Below are 19,914 nucleotides of genomic sequence, written 5' to 3'. Positions count from 1 at the left end.
AGTTTTTTTAATGGTAATATAATGGTCCATTGTTTAAGTCTATCTTAATTTATGTAATCAGTACCTAGTATTGAATATTTAATTATGGAATATTGAGTCGTCTGATTACCTGTTACACAGAATGCTGCAGTGAACGTTCTTTGTGGCTTAATTTTTGTACACATCCGTGTCATTTTCCTTGGGCTAAATTACTATAAAACGTATGCAAATACTTAAAGCTTTTTATGTATACTGACAAGTCATCTTTTAGATAAGCTATCCAAAGCATTACTTCCATCCATCATAGTAACTCTTTGCCTTACCACACTTGTCGGGATTCCTGTGTGGGGTGTTTTGAGTTGGGAGAGGCTTTGCAGTCTGATTTGGGGGCACACTGCTGTATTACCCACCTTCTTCCATTGCTGCCTCCTCTGTAACTTTAGAAATAGATGTTCATACTGAAAGCCTGAACTTCTCATGTGACACAGGTAGGTCCTACCCAGGTGTGTATCAACAGGGCAATGAATGAAGAGATTGTGGGTTTATCCATATACTGGAATACAACTCAGCAACATCAAGGAACACACTACTCATGCACACAGAGACGTGGGTGTCTACACTGAGCAAAAGAGGATCGACGAATAGAGATAGAGAGTGGATTAGTAGTTGTGGGTCCGGGAGGACTGGGGAGACATGAGGAGGGACCACGGAAAGGTCCGGAGTTTGTTTTGGAAGTAATAATGAGTCCTAAAATGGCTTGTGTTGATGGTTGCACAACACTGTGAACAGACTAAAAACCATTGCATTGCACACTTTAAATGGCTGAATTTTGGGCTTCCTTGGTGGCGCAGTGGTTGAGAGTCCGCCTGCCGATGCAGGGGACGCGGGTTCGTGCCCCGGTCCGGGAGGATCCCACATGCCGCGGAGCGGCTGGGCCCGTGAGCCATGGCCGCTGAGCCTGTGTGTCCGGAGCCTGTGCTCCGCAACGGGAGAGGCCACAACAGTGAGAGGCCCGCGTACAGGAAAAAAAAAAAAAAAAAAAAGGCTGAATTTTATGGCCTAAAGCTGTTCAGAAAAAGAAGATGGACACCAAAGAGTACATACTGTATGGTTCCACTTATTTCAAGTTCTAGGCAGAAGTAATCCAAGAAACAGAAGTGAAAAAGTGGTTGCGATGGGGCAGGTTGACTGGAGAGGGTGGTGGGAACGTTCTGTAGTTTTGAGTGATTCTCATATGGTGTATGCAATCACCAAAACTCATCACATTGGAGGAAGATGCATTCTAGTTGAAAAAACCAAGTAGGCCCTAATCACCTTTTTTTTTCCTATTTAAAAAAATATTTTCTAAAGTCATTTCTCTGCTGGGTAATATGCCCTAAACTTTCTGTCCATCGACAAAGATTTCCACCAGTCATTTCAGGATACCAGCTGCTGCCACACCCATGGCCAGCTCACCCTGGGAAACCACCTTCCCCAAGACCAGAGGTTTGATTGTTAGTAAGCAGCGTCCTGCACATCGTATAATGGCTTCAGAGAACTAAAGGGTAGTAGTTCTTCCTCCACAAACCGACTGGCAGTTGTTCTGCCAGGAGTTTGGTCTGTGTGATGAACTTAGTCATTCTGAGACAGTGGGGCTTGTCATTTCCCCCTTCCAAAAGGAAGTGCCTTTATGCACTTGAAGCTTTCGATGTGCTGTGCAGGTATTTTTGGAGGGTAGGAGACGTTTTGGGAAGCCAGGCAGATTACCTAAGTCAAATCATACTCGCACTTATGGTGAGTGAGGAATCTGTGGGCAGTGGAGGACAGACAGCTGACCCACCTGGTTGGGAACATTCACGGTGAGGAACCTTCCTCGTGTCTCACTGCTTTTCTCTTGTGTGGGATGTAGGAGCTTGTCAGACTTACCATCGAGAAGCAGGGGCATCCGTCTCCAACAAGCCCAGTGAAACCCAGTTCCCCAGCCTGCAAACCAGACGGGTGAGTGCTGACCAGACCCTCCAGTATCTGGGGTCACGGTTGATCTACACTTGAGAAAGAAGGAGAGCCAGGTCCGGAACCCACATCAGGCAGGCCCTGTGAGGCCCACATTCCCTTCTCAGTGAATTCTGGGTAAGAGCCTGCATTACTTTAAAGTGTGTGTAGCTCACACCCGTTCTGAAGAATTGCCTGGTCTCCAGGTTAATAGCGTGACCTTTTCTAAGGATAGTGTGTGATGTCAAAACCCACCTATACTTTTCTTGACCAGCTTCCTCCCATAATTAGAAAGAACTTTGAAGGGTTGGGTTTTAGGGGTTTGACTTGAGAGCATTTAACTTTATCAAGAAAGGAAACTGAGGGTAATGTGGACAGTTATAGGGCCTTGCAATAATTTCTACTACAAGCCCCTAGTAAAAATATAAAACCTACACTTGGAGCATTTTAGAACATCATCTAGTCCAGAGATTCCTCTTGCACATGAGGAAACTGAGGTGCAGAGGCAGGGGGACTTGGCCAAGCTTCTGCTGTTTGTGGGTGATCGAACCAGACTTGAAACCCCATCTCTGCCTTGGAGCCCAGGGCACAGTGTCAGCTCTGTGTCCAGGGCACCTCCGTCCCTGTCCCCCCATGACTTCCCTGCCCTGGTCACATCCTCATGCTCTCAGGACCTTCTCTGTGGCCTTCTGTAACCCCGAGTTCTCTTCAACTCTCCAGCCAGTCTGAGCTCCCCTTGACAGATCGAGAGATGGAGATTCTAAACAAGACGACCGGCCTGTCGCAGTCGTCCGAGGGGCTCCCAGATTCCACGGATGAAGAGGTCGCGCCCCCCAAACCCCCCTTACCTGGCATTCGTGTGGTTGATAATAGGTAATTTTCTGTTTTTCTAGCACCCTCCTCTATTTATGTCATAATTTCATGAATGGATGGGTAGGATGAGCCAAAAAGAAGACGGTGCCATTGGGGTCAGAACCTGCTCTTTAGGCACCTTGGCGGTTTGACCTTCCTCTGGAGGGGCGTCTCCAGAGGACGCGAGCCTGGCCCAGCCCTCCCTTGCCCCGCACCCTGAGAACTCCCAACCGCTTGCCTTTTAGCCTTAACCAAGCAAAAACTGGTACCATTTGTTACGAAAAGAAAAGCAAGAACTTTGGATACTAGTTTTTTGGCACTGATGGGATGGGAGTTGAAAGTGTGAAAAGCAGGTGTGAAGTGTCTGATAATGAAAGAACCCACCTCCCATACCCCAGTATCTGTTTAAAGCATTTTGTGGGGTGTCTGGTTTGATAGGGTTCCTTGCTCTGTTTCAGTCCTCCACCAGCATTGCCACCGAAGAAGAGACAGTCGGCTCCATCCCCTACCCGAGTGGCCGTCGTGGCCCCCATGAGTCGAGCCACCAGTGGCTCCAGTTTGCCTGTTGGAATTAATAGGCAGGTAATTAGCTCCATCTAGAAAGGCAGAGGAAGGCTTCAGGTCTGGGGATTTGGTTCCTGAAGCTGAGAGAAACCCAGTGGTCTTCAGTCCCTGGCGTTGGTCAGGAGGAGCTCTCCGCACTGGGGTGGAAGTTCCCTCACGGGGTGGGGAGGCCGAGACCGGCCCCAGGGCCTCCCTCGCACTGAGCTCTGAGCGCTGGCACAGGCCCTCTTTCTCAGGAGGCGCAGAAGTGGCGTTCACAGCCTACAGCAAAGACGGGCCTTTCCAGCAGGTTGCTGAGCCTGCCGGTATCTCCTTCTCCGAGTAAACGTACCGGCTCCCTCCCCTGGTCTCTGCCACCATTTCCCAGGAGTGACTTGGTTTGTTTTCGTTTTTGCCGGGAGGATTTTGACGTGGACTGTTACGCACAGAGACGACTGTCGGGCGGCAGCCACTCATATGGCGGCGAGTCGCCCCGCCTGTCCCCCTGCAGCAGCATAGGCAAGCTCAGCAAGTCGGACGAGCAGCTGTCGTCTCTGGACAGGGACAGCGGGCGGTGCTCCCGGAACACAAGCTGTGAGACTCTAGGTGAGCTGCCGGCGTCGCGGCCACCACTGCTGGCTCATCGTCTCTCCGGGGCTGTTTTGGGCTCAGACAGTGATGCCAGTCATTGGCTCTGTTGACCTTGGCCAAGTCACTCAAAATCCGAGCCTCAGTTTCCTCATCTGCAAAATGAGGATACCAGTGTCTGCCTCTGAAGGGGGTTGAAAGTTTAAATGGAGTAGCAGTGTGAAACCCCATGGGAGATACTGAAGTGGTAGCTGTTACTTCAGTTAGTCTGTCAGTGTGTCATTTGACTCCCTTTGCCAGAGTTCAGAGCCCTCTGTGCTCAGAGCTCCTGCCCACTTCTGACAGAGGGCGAAGGCAAGGGAGCTGGCCTCGGGCGGTGGGGCCCAGTGAGGGTCTGGCGTGCAGTTTGGCAGGAAGCCTACAGAGCACTGAGCTGTCCATGTCCCGCGAACTAGATACTTCACTTCTGAGAGTTTATCTTAAGAACATAATCAGAGATTTATGGCGAGATTTCTGTCCAGGGACATTAATCCCAGCATTATTAAGAGTAATGATGATAAACTGGAAAGAATCTACTACTCAGTGATAGGAAATCAGGAGACTTATGATACATCCATTTGGTGGAATAATACATAGCTGTATTAAAAACCAATTATGATATAGTGATCAGCGGACAAAATCCAAGACCACTTATATAGTGTTTTCTCAGAGTTTAAAAAGGAAAAAAAATCCAAGGGAAAAAAGACTTTTAAGGAAATATATCCAGTGGTAAGCAGAGATTATAGTTAGATTATGGGATTGTGGGTGATTTTTATTTTCTCAATAGGGTTTTTTGGCCACCTTTTCTACAGTGGTCATGCATTTTTCTTTTTTTAAGTAAGAAACTTTTAAAAATCCAGGAAAGTACAAAGAATTGGATAGCAAACAGTCAAATTCCCATCTGGTTTTACTTTTATAAGCAGGAGAAAAATGAAAAATATAAAGTAAAGTGAGAGTCTTTGCGGATGAGATGGGAGATGTGTTTTGGTCACTCTAATGAGCAGCGCTGGGTCAGGGAAGAAGCGTGGGAGCTTTTCTTTCTGTGGGGGCTGGTGGCTCACAGTATGTTTCTCCTGTTGTGAACGCAGATCATTACGACCCTGACTACGAATTCCTCCAGCAAGACCTCTCTAACGCAGACCAGATACCTCAGCAAGTGGCCTGTAACCTCAGCCCGTTGCCAGAGTCCTTGGGGGAGTCTGGGTCTCCGTTTCTCGGCCATCCTTTCCAGTTGCCTCAGGGCAGCTGTCCCCAGCCAGAGGGGCCCTCGGCCCCAGGGCAGCAGATGGATGTGCCGCCTGCTCTTCCCGAGAAGAAGCGCAGGAGCGCGGCCTCCCAGACGGGGGACAGCTCTGGCTGCAGGGCGTCCTACGAGCGGCATCCCTCGCAGTACGACAACATCTCCGAGGAGGACCTGCAGAACCCAGCCTCGGTCCAGTCCGTCCCCTTCACGCCCTTTGCTGCTATTCTTCCCTTTCAGCAAGGAGGTTCCTCAGCCTCTGTTGAATTTGTGGGTGATTTCACTGTTCCTGAATCAACGGGTGACCCAGAAAAACCTCCTCCTCTACCAGAGAAGAAAAACAAACACAGTAAGCTTTTGTTGAGCTATTGTCGGGAAGCACCTTTTGTAACCTAAAATGGTGTTTTATTGAAACATTAGATCAGAATCAAACCAGTGGCCTCGTAATTTCATAAAAGGTAGAACCACAGGTATGTGGACACTTACAGGAGCCTTGCGTTGTCAGTACTGGGGATCATTTTTAAAGCGTGATAAGCTGACATCTCCTTTTGGTCTCGACAGAACCTCAGGTCTGGTCTCCACAAAGTATTTGGCCTCTTGTAGATGGCAGTCAGTTGACCTTCTGGCCCGAACACGTGGTGACAGAGAGAAACAAATATCACGGCATTGCTTCTGGGTAAAGCAGAACAGACATTTGAATTAAAATAGCCCTGATCGCACCCACGGGGGTTTTCTATGGCTCCCTGAAATGCAGGGGGCTGTTTAGAGAGAACCCTGGTACCGCTCTGTGTTCTGTTTGCAGACGCTGAAATGTCACGTCACCACTTGGAATCTGAGATTTGCTTGGTTGGAGTTGCTGAGGACACTTCTTGGACCAGATGATCTGATATATGATGTTATTAGGGCCCAGGGGTAGAGCTGAAATTTCGGATTTTTGTATTTTGAATATTTTCCAAGGTCCTAAGTAGAGTTCTGCAGGGATTTGCTTTTCTGCTGGCTCCCCGACTGCTCTGTGTTGCCTGTCTCTCTGCCCCGCCCTCTCCCCACGTCACCGGCACGGCTCTGCCTCATCTTCCTTGGGCAGACTGGCTGTCAGTGTTTCAATATGTGTGTGGCCGCATCAGCCCACAGCCCCGGGATTCCCTGGCCTCAGTGGAAACATCCGGCAGATGACTTCTGTGACCTGGAAGTTGAGTATCCATTCCAAATTCCCAAGTGAGAGCGTCTGACTGGCCCTGCCGAGAGCGGCCCATTCTCAGAAGGGGAGACCTGGCCTTAGTTACCGCACTGGGTGTCGCCCAGCTTGTATAATGGCCTCGGTGGTATGGTCCCCCAGCTGGAGGGAGAGCTGGCTCTGTAGGGCTAATGATGATGTTCCCGTCTGTCACGTAAGTTCACTCACTAGAAACCAGGCCGCTAGTAGAGGGAGCTGCAGGCGGCAACGCCAGGAACGTCTCCTTCTGCGCCTGTCTACACGCACAGGTGTCTAAAGAGCCATTGCCTCTCCCCTCCACCCACCTGGCCTGACTGAGCAGCGTGCCCTTGAGGGCTCGCACCCTTGCCTGTCCTTTCCTAGGAATCTTCTGGACCCAGACCAAGAACAGGCTTGCATCTGTGCAAACCACAGCAGACTTGTGGTGCCGCCTGGCTGGGGAGCCAGGAGCCTCGCCCTCTGAGCTCTTAGACCAGGTGTGGGCAGCCGGCTTCAGGCAGAGAAGAAAAGGAAAGGGGGAGGCGTCCGTTGTTGCCTTTTGAATAGCCTCAAGTCTCCTGTGGCTGAAAATATTTCCTATTAATTTAGGCATCCATTTCTAGGCTCTATGTCATCTGTAAATGTCTGTAGCTCTTGTGCCTGCAAACCTTTAAAATCTACTGAGCGCTTCCGGTGTGGCACCCTTGACATACTCTGACATACTCTGTCGTATTCGTCCTTACCAACCTCCTGGCTGGCCGGGTGTCATTAGCCCCCTTTTTATAGCTGAAGAAACTGGAGCTCAAAGGAACTGAGCCTCTGCCCAAGATCAGATCAGCAAGGAAGTGGGTGGCAGATGTGGGTTTCTGAGCAGTGTTTTCCTAGCTCAGCTCACTGCCTCCCAGGCTGAGGAGGAAGGCCTCCCCCCACTTCCCTGAGCCCTGTGCCCGCTTACAGTAGGAACCCCTGCGCAGCTGGTGGTCTCCTCGGTGCCCTGTGAAAGGACCCCTGACTTGAGGCTCCCTGAGGCTTAGTCCTAGTCTCAAGTCTGCTCTTCACTTCCCGAGAGGACCCTTGAAGAGTTCCAATCTGCAGCCCCGCAGAAAACTCCTCACAGAGTTGCTCTGAAGGAAAGGAGGAGGTAATCATCACCTTCATACTTGGCTAGCGCTGGACAGAGCTTGTGCACGCGCAGCCTCGGCGTCAGAGAGCATCCCCGTCCTGTGGGTTGCTCCGAGGGTCCCCGGCCCTGGGAGCCCCTTGTGCCAGACAAGCTTCCTCATCGCTGTCTGCCCATAGCCCCAGGTGCCCACTGGGCCTTCCCAGTGATGCCGGCGGCTGTAGTCTCTGGGCCCTTGTGCTGGGCTACCTTTGAAGTGGACTGGTCCTCCTTGATTCTAGAAGGTGGCGACCATCGCTGCTGCTTCTCTGTGCTTGGTTAGCAGCTCTCTACAAGGACCTCAGCATCAAGGAGTTCATGGCGCTCCTGAAAAGATCGCAGCCTTGCTGAAGCTTTCGGTTTGGGTCAGGCAGAGGCGGTTGCATTCAGGCTCCTTAGGGAGAAATTCGTGGGCATTTGGGGTCATCTTCATGGTTTGCATCTTGCCCTGGAACCCAGTGGTATTGCTTGTGCAGTGTTAGCGAAAAGGCGATGTGGGGTTCCAGGGGGACTGCAAGCTGCGCTTCTCTTTGAGAAGCACTGGTTTTATGGGGGAAACCACCTTTTACAGCCAAGCTCCACTCTGTGCTTTCTGGAGCTGAGATGTTCTTACTGATTCCTTTAAATAAAGAAGGTAACTTTGAACCCCTCTTTCAGTGAAGGGTGCTAGAAAGACGTATTTGGAGAAAGGCATTTCCTGTTTACCTTGACCCCCATTGAGGTACAGAGAAGAAAAAGACCATCTCCCTACCTTCACAGCTGCCTTCCCCAGCAAAGTATCTCTGTCCTTTCATTTCTGACTGGTTTAGGTCTCCAGTTAAGCCCAACTTTCTGGTTATTTGAAAATACGAAGTTAAGCCCTGCAAACTTGTTCTTGCCATGGTGTCTTAGTGTCTGAACTTTGGCTTCACCTAGCAGGTGCCCGCATCCCTTCACCTCCCTCTTAGTTCGTGCGCGGTAACTCTGTAAATAAGTTAGTACTTATTTCTGACGCAGGTATTGAGGGGCGCAACGGTGCCTTTCCCTCCAAACACGCGTCTGTATAGAGGATGCCCTAACACCCAGGAGCTTCCTCCGCTACCTAGAGAAGGGGAAGGGCGGAGCAGTTCCGGCCTGCCTTGACCTCGACTTTGCGACAGGGAGTGGAAAGTGCGAGATCCCATCCACAGAGGTAGACTGGGGTTGGAGAAAGGGCTTCTGCTCCAGTCCAGCCTCACAGCTACGGACACCAGATGACGGCTCTGTCAGGTCCAGACTGTCACTTCTCCCAGAACCCTCTGGAGTCTTCAGAAAGGCCTGGCTCAGAAGATGGGCTTGGATCACTAGCCTCCAAAAGTCAGAAATAAAGTATACGCTGATGCCCTCACGGGAGGGCTGAGGGCTTCACACCTGCCGCGGAGCCGCTGCCTGCGGCCAAAGGCTCCGTCGGTGGCGCCACAGTGCCGGTGAGGGAGCCTGCCCGCTGTGCGGGCCCCGCAGGTGCAGGCAGCTGCACCTGAGGCCGCGGCTCCGCGACAGATGGCCGCAGTGGCAAGGGCTAGGGCTGCTTTTTTTTTTTTAGCATCTTTATTGGAGTATACTTGCTTTACAATGGTGTGTTAATTTCTGCTTTATAACAAAGTGAATCAGCTATGCATGTATCCCCATATCCCCTCCTCCTCGCGTCTCCCTCCCACCCTCCCTATCCCACCCCTCTAGGTGGTCACAGAGCACCGGGGCTAGGGCTTCTTAAAGGGCTTGTAGAGAGGAGGATCCTTAGGTTTCAATGTGAGCACTTCTTTTCTCACTGTTCGTCCCTCTGTACAGAGGATGTTCCATAGAACCTCTGGGCTTGGAGGGGGAGAACTGAGCTTAGTGACTGTTATTTCTCGCCTACCCAGCGGGTGCTCTGCAAGACCCGCCCCCGGGGCTGCAGCCTGGTTCAGCAAGTCACTGAGCAGGGACAGATGCGGGGGGGACGTGCGTTCTCTTCATTCGTTCATTCTGTAAATATGTGTGGACGCCTGCTATGTGTTAGGCACCGCTGATACAGCAGCGGACAGGACGGACAAGGTCCCTGCCCTCCTGCAGCTTCAGCTCTTGAGTGAGAGGCAGTAAGTCCTGTTGCACCTGCTTCGGAGATTCTTCCTGAACCAAACCACTCACCCCCACCCCCACCTCCACCGCGGCCTTTCACCTGAGCAAGACAGCCGCCCAGAACCGTCTTCCCAAGACGAAGCGGCTCCGGGCACACCCGGGGTGGGGGTGGGGGGCTTCTGTGGGTTCCCGCCAACTCAGCATCAAGCCCACTTCCTTACCCCGTTCACACAGCCCCATGCAACCTCCTGGGTCATCCCTCTCCTCTCACCAGCTGTGCTCTGCCAACCGGACCCTCGTCCTGGCTGTGGACCTCTGCCTGGCCGGGAAGCCTCTTCCACCCGTCCTCACCCTTATTCTAGAGAAGCACCCCCATCGCCACCCCATTTCACTGTCCTCCATGGGACACGCATACCGCACCTCGGCCTGTTTTCTGTCTCCCTGGGGAGGGTGTGAGCACCACGCAGGCGAAGGATTCGCTTTGCTGGCCCCTGTGTAGTCCCAGCACCTGGGTCAGGGCCCAACACATAGTAGGTGCTCAGAAAAATCAGACGAAGGAGAAAAGCCCAGCTAGCTCGTGATGCGCAGTGGGAAGGCCTCCGACGGAAGGGAACACGGGGCTGAGGAGGGGCTGCTGGGGCAGAGCCGGCGGTGAGAGGCCTCCACGGAAGTCAGGGAACCTGAGCCCGAGGCCCAAAGGAGGGAGAGAGTCGGGCCTGGCAGCGTAGCAGCAGGGTTGCGGGAAGAGCAACTGGAACAGCGCTGTGGAAAGCCCCGAGCATGGTCCGGGAACTGAGAGACCCAGAGGAGCGGGCAGCGTGCACTGGGCACCCGCTGTGCCCTGAGCCCTGCGCTCGGCCCACATCCACGGCCCTGGGGAGGCTGGAAAGCCCCGAGGGCTTCTCAGCACGGAGTGGAGTGCCCCCTACGCCTTTCTAAAAACAGACTCTATTCCCTAGAGCGGTTCTAGGTTCCCAGGGACGTTGAGCGGAAAGTACAGGGAGTTCCCATAGATCCTTGCCCTCCCTCCCCGCACACACGGCTCCCCACCACCACCCCCGCCCCCCGTCACCACCTCCACCGTGACCCCCCGTGACACGCCATGGTCGCCGAGTCAGGGTTCACATCGCCTTGACACGGGTGTCCGCGTGGTAGTGTCGTACAGAGTGGGCTCTCCGGGCCCTCACCCTGGCCGCTGTGAGAGGGTAGGGTGGGGATCTGTGCACGGCGGTCTCCAGCCCAGTGCCCCCCTGTGTCCGCAGTGCTGGCCTACATGCAGCTGCTCGAGGACTACTCGGAGCCGCAGCCCGCCATGTTCTACCGGACGCCGCAGAAGGAGCACATCTACCAGCAGAAGAACAAGCTCCTCATGGAGGTGTATGGCTTCAGCGACTCTTTCAGCGCCGGGGATGCCCCGCAGGAGCTCGCCCCGCCCCCCGCCCTGCCCCCCAAGCAGCGGCAGCTGGTAAGCGGCCCCTCCCCGGTGCCCCTCGCTGTTCCACCCGCAGCAACCAGTCTCTCATCCTGACGAGTCTCTAGGAACTGGGATGGTCCTGGGGCAGGTTTCGGCACCTCTCCTTCCGAGCCAGGGCTCTGGGCCGTGCTCTCGTGCCCTCGCTGCGGCCTGTCTCCTGCTGCACCATCTCCCCACCCTGGGGGGTGGCACCTTTCTTTTCCAGAGCAGCCCCTGCAGCTGGGGCTGGCTTGTACTCAGAATGTTTGCTTTCTCTGTTGACGGTCCTTTTTCTCTCTTCTTTGGCTCCAATATAGACCTCCCAGAAAGGAGGGACTCAATCAGAGCACAGGGCACGGTCTGTGTAGGGCCATCTGTGGACTTGATTTACATAATGGGCCTCACTCTGCCCAGTGGTTTAACACCCCGCCCTGGCCGGGGATGGCCCAGTGAGAACCAGCTCTATTGAAGCAGGATGACTTTGCACAGAGCCGCTTTGTGTTTCAGGCATGGCGCACCGTTCGTCCTTCAAAAACCCCTCCTGTGTAAGGACTCCGTGTAGGTGGCACAGAGGCAGGCTGTCCAGCCGTGGGCAGGCTGTGAAGCTCTGGGACCAGACGAGGGGCACGGCGGGTGCGCCTCTCAACCCTTTTCTCTTTGCCACCAGTTTACTAACTGAGTGGGCTCTGGTCAGGGTGTGGAATCCAAATGTCCCATCCAGCCGTGTTCTCCAGGAGAGGAGACCCGACTTTATCAGAGCTGCATGTGCTGTCTTGCTCTTACGCTGGTCAATCTGGTAGTGATTTAACCAGCGAGGGGCCCAGCGTGGCTGGCCAGGCCGCCTTTTATCCATTGCGAGAGGACGTGAGGTACTGCCCCGACTTTTCTGGGAGGCAGCTGCCGACCGGACGACAAAGGTCCCTGGGTGACTCCTCGAAACTGTCTGGGCCTCAGCAGTGCTGTGATCGGGCCTCGAGCATGCCTGGCCCCAGGCATCCCCGAGCCTGCCTACACTCAGCGGGCTCTGGGGCTGGCCCCGCAGAGCCACAGCCAGCCTCTTGGGGGACAGCCTGGTCTAGTAGAGGAAAGGCCAGGCTCGGGCTGGGAGTCGTGGGTCGCAGCTCTGCCACTAGCTAGCTGTGTTTCAGCAGTTGTGCTCAGGGTCTTAGTTTTTCACCTGTCCTGCTCACCCCACAGACACCTGAACATGCCCGAATAGGAACAGAAATTGAAAATTGATTCTAGGATTTCAAGAAGAAATTGTCACCACAGAAATATAAATGCCTGCCCCCGGGACCTCTGACCTAAAATGTTTGTTGGACAGCTGGGCCAGTTAGGTTGAAATGTGAAGTTCTCTCATCCCCTCCTGCCGGAGTGCACGCGTGCCTGTAGGCTGGCCTTGGGCATCTTCTCTGTACCGTGTAGCCCATAGGCGTCAGAGCACTGGGGAGAGATCCCTAAGGAGCGCACGCGAGTCCCAGCCCGCGTGAGAGAGCTGTCAGACGGCCTCACCTGTGGCAGGGCGGCGGTGAGGGCAGCTCTGGGGAGAGGCCTGCCGGGGGCCCGGGAGGTGGGCCTCCGCCCTGAGTGAGCACCGGGGCTTTCGTATGGTGTCGCACGATTCTCCCCACGGCCCCTGGCACCCCCATTTTAAGTAAACTGAGGCTGAGAGAGCTGGCGAGACTGACTCAAAGCCCACTGCCAGAAGTGGAAGATTTGGGAGCCGTGCCCAGCTCTGACTGAAGCCTGGGCCCACTTGTGCCATGGCCTGTGCCGGCTGCTTGGCATCCCTTCTCCAGGGCAGACGCAAGAAGTGTGACCCCATTTTTCCAGACAGAAGTGAGAGTGCTGGTTACACCTGCTGGCCCGCGTGCGCCGAGGGAGGCTGGTTCTAAGTGCTTTCCGTGCATACCGCCCAGCACCGTGTTCCCCACATCCTACAGATGACAACCTGGGGCACAGAGAGCTTTGAGTAATGCCCAGGGCCAGGCAGGTCATGAATGGCGGGGCTCAGATTAAACCCAGGCAGCCTGGCTCCCCCTCTGCACTCTGCCGGAGCACAGCCACCCCACAGAGGGGGGTCTGGGGCCCGAAATAAGCGGAAGAGCAGGGACTCACCCAGAGGAGTCTGTGTGGCTCCTCCCACCTTACCGCCACTTCCAGCGGACCCAGAAGTGAAGAGGGCGCCCACTCACCCAGGTCACCTTTGGCAGGCATCCTTAACCCCTGAGCTGGGCCGGGAAGCCATCCCTCTCCAGAATGTCCCAGCAGAGTCGGGTAGCAGCCTGTTTAGCCTTTATGTGTACATGCCTGACTGTTCTCTGCTTTTCTCCCTCCTTCCCTGTCTTCTCTCTCCTTCCTCTGTCCAGCAGGCCTCCTATGCTGCTTCTTCCTTCTCCTCTGTCTCCTACTGTGTCCAGCAAACTAAAGTGGCCTTCACTCCCGAGGACGGCAGTGCCACTCAGGGCATCAGTGTGTCCGTCTCTAACTCCTTTCTCAGCCGGCACGGCAACTTACCTGTGCCCTCGGTGAGTCGCTCCCTGCTGCTCGCTACTGGGAAACTGGTGAGCGAGATCTTTCCCTTGTCGCTCCTGCCTCCCGACGTGTGTGCTGCTGCCCATCGCCGGCTCTGTCTCTCCGCAGGCCCCTGCACTAGATGGGAAAGGGTATGCGTGGTTGGCTGGCTGTGGCCCAAAGGACTGTGTGAGCCGGTGGGGCGGGGATCATTAGCGGCCACGCTTGGAACGTCATCACCCAGGCATAAACTGGCAGGGATGTCTTGGCCTTTTTATTCCATTCTCACACTGGGCCTTGGGTCAGCCCTGTAGTGTTCTGTGTTTAAAAAGGAATAGTCCTCACGTAGGAAGCAAAGCCCCAGAGAGCAGGTTATACCCAGCATGACGGAGTTTGAGTTTGAGAGCTGTATCAGTTAGCTTTTGCTAACTCTTGCTACGTAACATACCACCCCAAAACTTTGTGGCTTAAAGCAACAGTAACTGTTTGTCATTGCCTAGGACACAGCTTAGTAGTGTGGCTGTGCTGACGCAATTAATCTGTTCCAATGAAACTCCGGATGTCAGGGGAAAGAACTTGGCAAGGGGGCACATTTGGGCTCCACTTAAAATCGGTTTATCCTCCCCAGGCCTCAATTTCTGTCCCTTGGGATTGTACTTTTCCTTGCCTCTTACAGCAGTTCGTGAATGGGAGGATTAAGTAAAATCACAGGAGACTTCCAGGCACACAGTAAGCCTAGAAAGTTTATTACTATTGCGCTTTCTCTTAGAGGTCTGGACTCTGGTCTTGGCTCTGCTCTGATTCTGTACAGGAGAGCTTGGGCAAGTGGCTTAACCTGCTTGCACTTCCCTTTCCCTCTATGAATGACAAGGTTGACCTGGTGACTTTTGGAGACCTCTCCAAGCTTGGGTTCCCAGTGTGGTCTTGTCCAGTTTCCGTATTTGGGAGCCATCCAGCACCCGGTTTAAGCTGCGCCTGCCCGTTGTGAGGCCCTTGGGGCGCAGTCCTCCCTTCAGTGTGCTAGGGCCTAGCTTTTTAGAGCCGGCACCAACCGTACGTGCTGTAGAAAGGCTAAACACCACTCGCCCCACCCCCAGCCCTGCCCTGGTGCACAGACGCCGTCTGTTTCCTCAGCACGCACCTCTGGCAAGCTCCTTTCACAAATCTTGCTAAACTTGGCTTGTAGACAATCCCAGCTCTTGACAGTTTTCCCCCCCTCTGTGAACAGAAAGTAAGTGTGAGTTTTCCTAAGGGTGTCTACAATATCCCTTTTGAGTAGTTTGGGGTAGAAGACTGTCAATGCATTGGACTGTTTACTACGGAATTAAAGAAAATTTGAGGGCATTTTAATTAAGTTTGGGTATGAGTACGTCATGGTTTTCAGCCCTGGCACGTAGGGGAGTCTTACGGCATCTTGCAGCAGAAATGTTGTGTTCTCAGCGGCAGCTCCACAAAGGAGCCTGAGGGGAGTGAGCTAAGAAAGGTGCTTTATTTCACTTAAAGGAAAGTCCCTCCAGGCCTCAAGAGCTGTTAGTAATGGCCTAAATGTATGCAACACTTGACATTTGAAATGCTGAAACCCCGGAGAAATGATTTAGTGTAATACCAGCGTATTCTTCGCATATTCTCTGCTACGTTCTAAGATGAGCCCCAGACAGAAGGGCTTTGACATGCTCTCAGAGCAGCCCTTTATTCCCGAATGTCCCTGGGCCTGTGTCGTCAGTCCAGCATGGAATTCCCAAGGGCCGCCTCATAGGAATACAGCAGGTGCCAGATCTGAAGACACCGCACACAGTTCTTGGTCCAGTGACCTGTTACTTCTGCCGTGTAACAGGAAGATCGAAAACCTTGCCAAGGGAATTGTAGAGCAGTACACCTGCATTGCTCAATGTAAAAGGAAGTAGGTGCTGAAAAAGCATTCTTGTTCCCTCTTCCCAGGATCCCAGGATAAGTTTAATTCAATAAGCACGGAGCCTCTCCTAGTGCGGGTGAGGCAGCAAGAAGGATCCAGAGCGAGTAGGATGGCCCCATCATCCTTGAGAAGCCCTTGCAATTGAGTAGGCAGAATAAGTTGGGCATAAAAGAGACTCCAGCCCGGGCAGAGTGTGAGTAACAGCGTGAGAGTCGCAGATGGTCTGTGGAGCCAGGACAGTGCCAGGCGGCGCTTCGTGGGGAAGGGGCGCTTGAGTGGTGGTGTGAAGGACAGTTAGGATTTCAGGGAGATAAAGGTCAGGGAAGTCTAGTCAAAGTTGTTCCACACCGAGGGCCCTGCCTGAAGATGAGGCCGGGAAGGCCTGGCATACATTCTGGAAGGAAGATTGTCTCAAGTATAAGCACGCAGGACTGAGGTCCTGGGTGAGTGGGCTGGAGGGTAGTGACAGTAGCCAGCCCTTCCACGTGTCCTGCCCCTTACCCCAGACCAGCTGCTCCCCGAGCTGCCTTGTGGGTGCGGCCCTCCGGGTCTCAGGCCAGTCTTGAGCTCTTTCCCCACTTGTGTGCCAGACACGTTCCTGCTCCCGTTCCTGCCTGGCGCCCACCCTCCTCTTCGCGGTCTCCAGCTGGGTCTGCTTAGCCCCCCCGTCCACAGACTCCCTGTCCTTCCCGCCACGCGCTGTGATCCTAGGAGACACGCAGCCGGACTGACGTGTGGTGTCCAGGGTATTAAGACCAGTTTGATAGGAGAAGGCGTTCAGGGAAACGATGAGTGACCGTGAGACCAGAATGACGTGGAGAGCTAGGCGCAGCCTCCCCCGGGCTGGGAGGCCGACGCCCTCGTTCCTGTTCTGATTGTGCTGGGCCTTGCAATGGGCCTGCCCCTCGGTGACACTGGTAAGGGTTTGAGTGGCGGGCCCTCCTAGAAACAGCTCTCAGACGTGGTGCTGGCGTCTGCTCCTGTCCCTGGATTCTCCTCCATCACTTGTACCCCCTGGGCTGCCTGCCCTGTTCTCACTGCGGCCCAGCCCGTGCTGGCTGCCCGCCTTCCACCTCCACCCGCTTCTCGTCCCTCCAGCACCAGCCCTTCCCCCCCCTCACCCTGAAGTCCCACGTGCCGTTTCCTCACCATCTCCCTCCTCTGGCTTACGTTTTCTGTCATTCTGAACCCTAGTGGTGCCAATCTTGAAAGTTTGGGGTTGGGTCCATATTCACCTTACCTTTGACCAAGGTGTTACTGAGAGTCTGTCAGTAACCGTTGGGGTTGCCAGTGCCCTCCAGGTATTGCAACGGCGACATTAGAAAGCTCCGCCGTCTCCTGAACTATTTTCTGGTACATCCTTTCTTTGCCAACCGATATTTACTATCACCAAGAGATCTATCTGGATGCTAGGAATCTGCTGAAATACTTTCTTTACCATCTTGGCTTCCGAAATGATTCTGGAGAAGTAAAACTACTAGAAGACCCAGGTTTTAAGAAGAACTTCGGAAATACCCGTAATAACTGTCATCTGTTTTTAAAAATCTTTTGGGTAACAGAGTCAAGGGTGTGTCATGTTGAGGACTTCAGTTTAAAGGGGGGAGATGTGTGGAGCTGCTGACAGTGACTCTCTGAGGGCTGGGCGCAGGCTCTCGTGCCGCAGCACGCGTGTCCTTCAGGGCCCAGCCGGGGGAGACTCGCTCTGTCCGGCCCCCTCCTCGACCTCCCGTCACAGGCATCCCGGAGACCGGGGCACTCTGACAGGTCTGGAGGCCAGACGGGGAAGGGGGAGGAGGCGGGAAAGAAGAGACGACGGAGCCGGGTGAGAAAGGGATTGTGGGCCGGAGTCACGAGCGGGCCGGCCGCTCAGCACGGCACAGCACAGCGTGTGCCCTCCTGCTGGGAAAAATGTGTTCCTGCCTCCCGTGCCTGCCTCTTGTTTCTTCCTGCTGCCACCTTCTCCTTATGGCTTCCTGCCCTGCTTAGAGAGAACTCACTCTGAGAGAAGAGGGCGTGTCTGTGGGCAGCACTGGGGCCCAGGGACGGGCAGGTGTGTCCCCGAGCTGACCTCTCCTGGGGGCCGTTGTGCCGTCGGCCTGCCCGACTCTGTGGGCTTTCCTGGAGAGCAGCCCCGGTGCCATCAGCATCGGGCAAGCCAGGGCCATGATGCCGCCCGCCAGAGAGTCTCTGCGGGCGCCTCTGCGGCTCGCTGCGGCCCAGGCAACCCGGGGGCCACTCAGGTGCCCGGAAGCCGTGGACTCTCAGGCTCTGCCCCATTTTGGGGGGCCTCACCACGGAGCGTAGTGGGCAGGTGCTGGTGTCTCCTCGCTAGACTCTGGGCCCCCTGGGATTAGGGATCCACCCCCGCCACACGCCTGCCTCGCGGGATGGGCCAAAGCCCTCGGCCCCCCGTCCCGGTGATTTCTGTGCGTGTTCCCCCATCCACTGAGTTGACCAGGTGAGAACTGAGCTCATCGTGTCCCCCCAGCCCCACGTACGCGCCTCGTTTTCACGGGACACGTGCACACCCAGTCACCAAGCCCTGTGGCCCATCCCGTTGCCCACCCCACGCTGGTCCTTCTCTCCACCCCATCGCCGCCCCCGGTGTGGCCACCGTGGCCTCCTTTCCAGCCTTGCCGCCACAGCCGGCCGCCCTCCTTCCCCGCAAAGCAGCACAGGCAGACCAAAGTGTCACCCCGTCCCCGCAGGGCCAGGCCGCCCACCTGTCCCGGGCCCCGCCTTCCCTCCGCTTTCTCCTGCCCCCCTCCCACCCCACCCCTGGACTTCTCTCCTCTGTCCCGGCCCTTTCCCACTCCCCCGGTCCCTTCCCCACCAGGCTTTGTCCTTACTTGCTGCGTGGACCTGAGCGTGCCACCCCAGCTCCGCTTCCTCCTCTGTCACTGGGGGCGTGAAGTTGTCGGGAGGATTAAAGGGAAAACACACATAAAGAGCATAACGTAGTGCAAGATGCCCGCCGGCATCAGTAAAAAGGGAGGAATTAGCACAGTGCTGCCGCGCTGGGTGGTTTTTCTTTCTTCTGCAGGGCTCAGGCTCTCTTTCTCTGCGAGTAGGGATTGGGCTTTTTATGTTCTTGGACTTTGTACCTGGGTCAGGGCCCAGCAGCAAGTCGCAGGTGCTCTGTGACGCTGACCTGACTAGGAGCGGTGACAGGGAGGCGTCCAGCTCTCCCCCACCCCACCATCCCGGCCGTCTTTCCCTGCTTCCGAGCATTTCATCAGAACAACCTGAGCGGACTCATCACGGGAGAGGCTCTCCGTTCCCACGAATCAGAGGCACTGATCCCAGGCTGTGGCCGAGAACCCTCTTTCTTCCTCTTTTTCCTTCTCTGCTGACCCAGGAGGCCCTGGCTGCTGGCTCTCTGGCCCGAGAGACTCACAGGCACTTCTTGTCTGCTGGGCCCTTGAAATATGATTTGGCTTCTCCGGGAAGTTCACCCCGTGCTTTTCCGCCCTTCCTCAACGAGCCGGGGTGCTTGTGTGGCCATCGCTTCCCCGAAGTGTGACGCCCGAGTTCACTGCCCCTCCGAGCCTAGACACAGCTTCGAGGCAGGAGGCACAGGCAGCCAAGCACCCACCAGGTTTCTGCTGCCCACAGGGGAGCGGAGAAGCCCGGCTCTGTGCCGAGCCCCCACCCTGGAGGAGATGGTCACCGCCTGAGTCCAGGAGTGAGCCTAGCGCACCTGCTGTGGACAGCAAGGGCCGAGCGAGGAGGCGGGACTGGTCGTAGCCCAGAAGCAGGACCGGGGCTTGGGGATCCTTGCCCCAGGGGCTCGCAGCAGCAGCCACTCCACCCAGCTGTTTCTGCCCCTCCTTCTGAAGGCTCCCTGACCCTGTTGTTGGCGCTCACGGCATTGTGGATGGTCAGCGCCCGCAGGCTGCTTCACACACAGGAACTTCCCTGCAGCCCCTCACTGCACGTGTACGTCTGACTCAGTCCGTGACAGTCGACTGGTCGGGTACCAAAAGGAGCCCCTGGTCCTCGTGAAGGTCCTGTGTGATGTGAACCCAAAGGGTGCTGTTCCTACACTGACAGTTGCCTTTACATTCATGTTTTCAAGTTGCTTGTCGACTTGTCAAAGGCCCTTCCTTCCTGCTCTGTGATGGAATGTTTACCCCTGTTCTGGAGATGGAGGCATCAGAATAGAGAAACTGAACCATTTGATCAGAGTTTTAAGTCAGAGCTAAGGTTAGAATCCAGATTCCCACCCTGTGAAATACAGTGTCAAGTTGACATTTATGAATTGCTTAATGGCCAGTAAGCATTGAGACCCGATGAGGCTGAGTAGAAAGAAAAGCCCGTGCACGGGCTGGACGTTGAGAGGCGTGCTTTTGTCCTTTGTGTTCTGACACAGAGTGTAGCTACAGGCTCTAAATAG

The 19,914-nt window shown here is 54.8% G+C and overlaps 1 protein-coding gene across 7 annotated transcripts in view; it reads left to right on the top strand.

Moving 5' to 3' along the window:
- RAPGEF1 (Rap guanine nucleotide exchange factor 1) overlaps positions 1-19,914 on the top strand; it is a 152,964-nt gene that overhangs the window by 101,370 nt on the left and 31,680 nt on the right. For 6 of the 7 annotated variants that reach the window (XR_013829203.1, XM_079927714.1, XM_079927713.1 and 3 more), the window contains 6 exons: positions 1,868-1,956; positions 2,671-2,823; positions 3,261-3,384; positions 3,768-3,951; positions 5,061-5,561; positions 10,902-11,104. Coding sequence is in view for 6 of the 7 variants with exons in the window: in XM_079927714.1 (XP_079783840.1) it covers positions 1,868-1,956; positions 2,671-2,823; positions 3,261-3,384; positions 3,768-3,951; positions 5,061-5,561; positions 10,902-11,104 (1,254 nt within the window). In the remaining variant the exon portion in view is untranslated. Of the gene's footprint in view, positions 1-1,867; positions 1,957-2,670; positions 2,824-3,260; positions 3,385-3,767; positions 3,952-5,060; positions 5,562-10,901; positions 11,105-13,464; positions 13,621-19,914 lie in introns of all 7 variants that reach the window. The other variant, XM_079927718.1, reaches the window with a different exon arrangement.

Source organism: Stenella coeruleoalba, assembly GCF_951394435.1.
Source record: "Stenella coeruleoalba genome assembly, chromosome: 7".
Taxonomy (NCBI): Eukaryota; Metazoa; Chordata; class Mammalia; order Artiodactyla; family Delphinidae; genus Stenella; species Stenella coeruleoalba.
The sequence above is the reverse complement of the archived record's forward strand: the minus strand, read 5'-3'. Positions and strand labels throughout refer to the sequence as shown.